Genomic DNA, 7,036 nt, shown 5'->3' with positions numbered 1-7,036 from the left:
AACAAAACAAAACAAAAAAAGGCAATCGTGGTTTGATTGTCATTGTTCGGACTTGAATTTGGACATAGCAGCCGACTTTTCATTTTCGTTCCCTTTAACTTTGAAAGTAATAGTTGAAATTTTCCTATGTTTTCTGTCCATCAACATAAACTTGACAGATCTTGGCTGCCGCTCTGAGACGAGGAGCGGAATTGAGGAAGTGAGGGGAGCTGGTGGATGGCCAACGTGCTTGCTTCGTCCCCAGACCTTTTAGATAACCTTTTTTTTGTATTTCGCAAAATATAAGTTGTTTTTCCCCGCTGATCTATGATCCCAAGCGTGTAACAACTAGGCTGTGGGCAGTGATGCGCTCTTGATTTGCGTGACAGCACCACCAAGTGGACAATTAAGGTACCGCAGCTCCAAACTTGAGAACTATCCAACACCATTTCCAATTAGATCTTAGGCGTTGTTATTTAACTCCTTAATGGGCCCAAATGCTGACAAAGAAAAAGAAAATAATCCTAATAAAAAATGAAATTCCTCCTATAATCACCCATTTTTAAATTGCTACTATTAAAAATATGCTACCTTGCAAAAATATGTTTATTCATAAGTCTTATACCATAGAAATATAATATTTCAATGAGGGGCACCCCATCTGCATTAATAAGCTGGGCTGTGGCAGCTGCACTACCATCTAATTATAGATGGACATTTGCCCCTTTGGAGGATGTTATTATTAGAAATCTCACAGGGCAGTTGACTCAATAACTATGCAAAGGATTCCAGTGAGTGAGTCCAATTTTAAATAAGTGGTAAATTATGTAACGTCATGGTCGACTACACTCCAGAGCAGCAGAGCTTGTGAAAATGAGGAAATGTAGACATTTGAGGGATAAATGGTTCCTGAAAGAGCGGTTTAATGCACACGTGGGTTTTCAGGTTGATGATACAAGTTTGAATGTTCAGTGTCAGAGGAACGAGATGACCATATCCTCCTGTCTTTTTTAGCGGGCTGAGTTGATAGCCTTGACAACATTATATTAGAGGGAATTAAAAGTGGCCGGATCCATCACCATACGGTGACATATGGCTGCAAACAATCTGCAATGGGATGATTAAAAAAAAAAAAAAAAATCAATCAAGGGGACATAAAGAAAAATGGCAAAAGGAACGTGTTGAGCAAACGGGTGCGTCCTGACTGCCATTACCACGTTTGTGTTGGACCTGCAGTTTGTGAAAGGTTGAACCAGACACCTTAGGAAATGGTAAAGGTGAAGAGTTTAGAGTGGCATCCTGACACCAGCTCGGTTCTGGTTACAGCAAAGAAGCGGGGTGTGTGACTGTGCTGCAGGGATCCTGGAGGCATTGCACTACTTCAAGAGACTGCACAATTATAACGATTTTTTTTTTCTATAATTCATTAAAGTGAACAAAAAAACAGAATAAAAGTAGATGAGATGCATAATTTATTCCTCAACACATCCCGTCAAGTAAGCGGTTACATATTGAGAGGAAGCTCGTCACAGTGTATCCAGTAGTTGATTAAACATGAAAAACATGTCAAATAAAGTCCATGTTAAGGCACTTTTTCCTTAAAAAAAAAGAAAAAAGAAAGAAAAAAAGAAAAAGGGGGTCTTGCCCTTTATGGCAAGTAGTGGAAAATAATCAGAAGCGGTAAAACTTGAAGTATATTTGTGATTTCTGCAGTATTTTTGGACTGCACGTTGACAAAAAGTAACCTGAAATAAACTGTTAAAAGATAGGGACAGTTCACCCTCATAAAATGCTAAAGCAATTTTTCCTCTCAAATGAAAGGATTTTTAATCGTCCGCCATTCTGTTTTACTCCATAAAAATATAGATATCTATGACTGTCTGTGTTAACTGTCCCTTTAATGTAACATAGACCTATGCAGCAGTGCTTTGGGAGTCGGAACCTTCACCTCATTCACCTCCTCTGTACTAATCCGGGTTATGTCTCAGTCCCCGGTGTTCTCTTCAGTCTTTGCTGAAATATGTCCATCGGTCCCCGAGGCCGATGCTCTCACATGTGCTCCGGGTGGTTCTGCAGGCAGCTGATGAATTCTTTGACCGGGTGACCATTAAAGCAGATCTGGTAAACGGCGGTGAAAAGAGGAAATCTGCAGGGAAATTAAAATAATGCGTTACGAATGAGCAGACATCTGACATGATGGTGAATGTGCTTATTTGATTCCCTGTAATGTTTACGACTGAGGAGATCAAGACCACCTTCATTTTGCTAAATTGAATGTAGCAGCCGAATGACTCATCCGGGGCCCGGTGCCCGCTAAAGGGACCGGAGGCCCAGAAAATCCCAGCAACATCGTAAAAATTTGTTCTTCCCATCAATTCTCATGGTTTTCATCCCCAAAGCAACGGCTGATTCATTTTAATAGAGAATAAATCAAATTTTTTTCCAAAAAAGCAGATATAAGAAGAGGGGGCTTATTCCCTGTGCAAGTCCTCGTTAAAAAAACAAGAAAGAGATACATTTTAAAAATCAAAATAAATAAGATAGACTCACTTCTCCACCATGTTTTTCTGTTTCAGGATCTGGTGGACTTCAGTTGCTGTGGCTGGACCTTGAAGCTTCTGACCGTTCAGCAGCTCATTCTCTAACTGCTCAATAGTCTGGAAAAAAAACATGATTAGTTAGAAGTGTAGTCAAGGTTACATCCAAAAGAAGTAGAGGTGTATCAAACCACTCTCTCATACTTTGCCCGTTTTGGCAAACGCCTCTCCGATCTTGCGGTTTCGGCCACCGTAGCAGGTAGTGATGAGGTCGGCGACGCCGCAGCTCTCCAGGAAGGTGGCGGGGGAGACGGGACACTCCGTGCAGAAAACCCTGGCGAAGGCAATCATCTCCATCAGGCCAAGGCGGATCACGGCCGCCTTGGTGTTGTCACCGAAGCCCAGGCCATCGCAGAAGCCTGCACCGACAGCAACGATATTCTGTGGAGTAAAGCCGCACTATAAGTGGATATCGACCTCTACATTTAAATGGTATTTTTCTGTGAAGTTATAGCCCACAAAATATCACTTCCATCAGCTTTGCAAGATTTAAAACCGATAGGAGAAGGAAATAATTTCATGAAATGGGATAACCGACCCATTCGGCTTTTCACACTATCAATATAAGCATTTTGTTACCGTTTTTTTTTTTTAAATACTGTTAAAAGCATTAAGCTGCCACCATTAGTTTGTGTCCGGGCAGGCAGCAGCTGACCTTGAGCGCTCCGCAGATCTCCACCACATCCGACTCCGCAACCACCGTCACACGGAAGTTGGTGGTCTGCATGAGGTCCTTCAGCATGGGCCCATGATCCTTGTTCTTGCACCCTTTGACCGATGATAGAGTAAAAATGTTATTTAATTCTATTGGTAATAAATGAATGCAGTTAAGAAAATACTTTATGGATCCCCATGGGGGAATTCGGGAGAAATTACATGGAGATGTGTTGATACAATAAAGTATTATTGAGAATATTTGTTAAAAAATATTATGAGTAGTTTTCTTATTTACAGTTTAAGATAAGTATTTTTTAGCTTTTTTTTTTTTTTTTTTTTTTCAAATTTTCAGTTATTTATTTTGAAACGAAAGTTTACGTTTGCATAATGAAAAAAGGTAAACCCATGTCGGTATCAAACACGGTCGTACCGATGGTGGTCTCACAGAACTTCTCCTCCGCCACCTCGTTGGCAATGTTGGCTCCCATGAGAACCGTCATGCTGATCCCCAGCTTCGCTCGGATGACCTCGGAGATCAGCTTCAGGCCTTCTGGACCCGCATCCACGCCCTGGAGGCCACAGACGACCGTCGAACTCACGCCTGGCCGCTCTGTCTCGCCCAATGAGACAAGCCCCGCGCATTCTTTTCAGCGCATCATAAACAGTGCATGTGTCAAGTCCTACCTTGATGAGCGACATCCCCACAGCGTCCTTCTTGATGTGATCTTTGATTGTGTCGCACACCCTGACGATGAACTGGTGCGGGACCACGAAGATCAGAATGTCGGCTCCTTTCACCGATTCCGCCAAGTCTGGAACAGCCAACTGATGCCGTAGGAGAGAGAGAAATCTTACTGAACACAACTGTGGAGATAACCATATATTCATATTCATAATATTCATCACGGACGCTCACCACATTAGGGGGCAGCTTGTGACCGGGCAGATACTTGACATTTTCATGGTCAGTGTTGATTATTTCCGTGAGTTTGCGGCCGCCCACCTCCTCCTCAAACACCCACATGTTCACCGTGGTCACGAACTTGTCGTACTTGGCCGCATTGGCGCCCACGATCTTGGCAATGGCGGAGCCCCTGTGGACACGGAGAGCTGAGACGCTTGTGTTTCGGCGCACAGAATACACCAATGGACCAATGGAGAACTTTATGCTTTGGAGTATTTGTCATACTTATAGTACTTTTACTTCACCATGCTTTCCCCTGTGGTTCTTTTAACCTTTCTGTGAATTATCTATTAGTGCCTCCTCCTCATGTGGCATTTTGGACTTTGTGGTTACAAGCGAATATCCATTGCTCTATTCCAGTGGAATACTCTAAATTGAAGTCCCTCTGCGGACAAAATAAGTTTTCCTTCATGTCTCTAGTCAAAATCGAAGCTTTGGAAATTTCTCCGCATTTACTGGAAATACAGAAGAATCGAGAAGATGTTCCTCACAATCCTGAGCATTGTTTCTCGTCACGTCAAATAAAAGTACCTGCAGATTACAGTTTGGGAACTAGGAAAATTTGTTTGACTGGTTTTAATCTAGGCTCAGTTTAGGAAACCGACGTCCAAAATATTTTGTGGTAATCGTCAAGTGCAGGGTGAGATGAGGAAACCCGACACTTCCGGGTAACAAACACACAGTTAAGCAGGAGACGTTTGGAGCCCTTCCACTGTGAAATAAAGATATTGTTTGCATATCATGTCTCTGCACTCTCGCATACCTTTCCAATTACTTTCTATTTATATGAACACCTTTTGCACTTCTGTAAAGCCCCCAGGTCAGTTTCACTACTGCACTTTATAAAGCCTCATAGCTATAGATATTTAAAATATACTTTATATTCAATAAAAGCTCTTTCACAACTTGTGGTTTCAAAGTGCTGTAGACTGGATAACATTTGCCCATTCTAACACACACTCACTAGCCAGGCCGTCAGGAGCAACTCGGGATTCAGTGTGATACAGTGATACTTTGACATGCAGAAAGGAGAACCCGGGAATTGAACCACCAACGAGCCATTAATATATCTTGGCTTTTTTAATGGAGAAACCATTTTGATAAACGTCCTTTTCTCCACTTATTAGTCCAAAGAAGTGAAGAAGTGAAAGGACTTATTAGTCCAAAGAAGTGAAGAAAATTTTGTTATTATGTTATTAGGCAAATATTAGGCAAATAAAGTTGTCCAGGTTGCACCACCAGGTGTATTTTAAGGTCTAATACATATATATATATATATGTGTATATATATATATATATATATATATATACACATATATATATACGGTGGCCTTAAATAACCCCCAATTTTACATGCATCCAGCAAACTACAGCAAACTAAGGGCTTGGTTTCCAATTCCGTGATAGGAAAAGGTTAGGGGTCTTACGGACTCTGTAATCTGTGGCTTTCTGCATCAGATAATCTAAGATTTAAATGACAATTAGAACCAATGACAAAGAGAAATTGTAATTTCCAATTTGACACTTGCGCCTCCGACAATGGAGGAATCCAGTGATTTCACACGTTTTATTTTTGTTGTTTTTTTTTCCAACCGCGTTCCCAGACAGAAATACTCCAGGTGACGTAAGAACGACAGCCACCTGCTCTTTCCCTCACACTATTGTCCCGTTAAAGGACCATTGGAGAAATCGGACAGTCTGCCCCCCATCCAAAACACACACACACACACACACACACACACACACACACACACACACACACACACACACACACACACACACACACACACACACACACACACACATACACACTATCTCTCTTCGCCGCCCCCCCTCCTTCCGGATGGTTCAGTAAAGCAGCAGGACAGTTGGAGAGCAAGATCTTAACACTTTTAACAAGTTCATCGAGCGGTGAAAACGAAATTCAAAAAAAAAAAGTTTGCTCTTCTGGAGGAAGATCTTGATCTTACCAGTTGCCGGAGCCGATCACACACACCTTCTTCGCCGCTGCCATCGTGAGTTCTCCCCCTCCGACCTCCAAGACGAAGCTGCTGCCGCGCCCAGATGACAGGCTGCAGTCTATTTGTACCCGACACACGGCTGACGACATACAAACACACACACACATACGCACACACACCCCTCCCCTCCTGTCATCGCCCGGGGATTCCTGTTTTGATGACAATGACCCTCCTAAGGCGTCTCCGCTGGTCCCCCAGGGTCCCAAGAAAGGAAGTTTTTCCCCTAGAAAATGATAAATAACTTGCGCTGAATTAACAACCCCCCCTTTTATCACTGAAATGTTAAGTATTTTACGCGTTTAATTTTCAAGATGATGAAGATGAAGGCATTTTTCTTAACCTAAAATTCCAAAGGAACCGGTGAAAATAAGCTTTTTCATTTAAAAGCTGGGAAATAAAAAGTTACACCGAGTTTGAAAGATAAATGGCATTTCACAAGATTTGGTTCTCGCAAGCTGAATGTAGCCCAGATGTAATCACATTTCACATTCCTGAGCACCTGGCAGCCACTGGGACATGGATATGTCTTAATACAATCTAGAATGTGGATTTTTTTGTGAATTCTTATTCCTTCTGCACATATAACAGAAAAAGGTCCCCATGAATAAATTGATCCAATTGCTGAAATTGCTTTTGTGATCTTATTCCCTGTCGTGTTGCATTGGATCCCTAATAAAGAATTCATCCAAGTTAAACACTGTCAGTTCTTTCTTTATCTGTGATAGAAGTGGGTAGGTTTATTATCCAAAGTTTAAGAAATGAATTTATAATATTTTCCTCACGTGTATACCAAAGAATGTTAGATTCAAAACTAAAAG

General features: G+C 41.8%; 1 protein-coding gene across 1 annotated transcript; it reads right to left on the bottom strand.

The window, feature by feature from the left end:
- Positions 1 to 1,434: 1,434 nt before the first annotated feature.
- LOC147232762 (glycerol-3-phosphate dehydrogenase [NAD(+)], cytoplasmic-like) lies at positions 1,435 to 6,322 on the bottom strand. Its single transcript, XM_086149813.1, has 8 exons — positions 6,168 to 6,322; positions 4,150 to 4,327; positions 3,918 to 4,058; positions 3,664 to 3,802; positions 3,232 to 3,344; positions 2,721 to 2,957; positions 2,530 to 2,636; positions 1,435 to 2,125 (listed from the first exon to the last, which is right to left on the bottom strand). Exons 1-8 carry the CDS (start codon positions 6,305 to 6,307, stop codon positions 2,029 to 2,031), a joined length of 1,152 nt encoding a protein of 383 aa, XP_086005939.1. The 5' UTR covers positions 6,308 to 6,322; the 3' UTR covers positions 1,435 to 2,028.
- Between the last annotated feature and the right edge of the window lie 714 nt (positions 6,323 to 7,036).

This window comes from Fistularia commersonii, chromosome 7 (genome assembly GCF_037954325.1).
Source record: "Fistularia commersonii isolate RoL2024-O1a breed Wild chromosome 7, RoL_Fcom_v1.0, whole genome shotgun sequence".
Classification (NCBI taxonomy): domain Eukaryota; kingdom Metazoa; phylum Chordata; class Actinopteri; order Syngnathiformes; family Fistulariidae; genus Fistularia; species Fistularia commersonii.
Note: the sequence above shows the minus strand (reverse complement) of the source record. Positions and strands in the feature narration are given on the sequence as shown.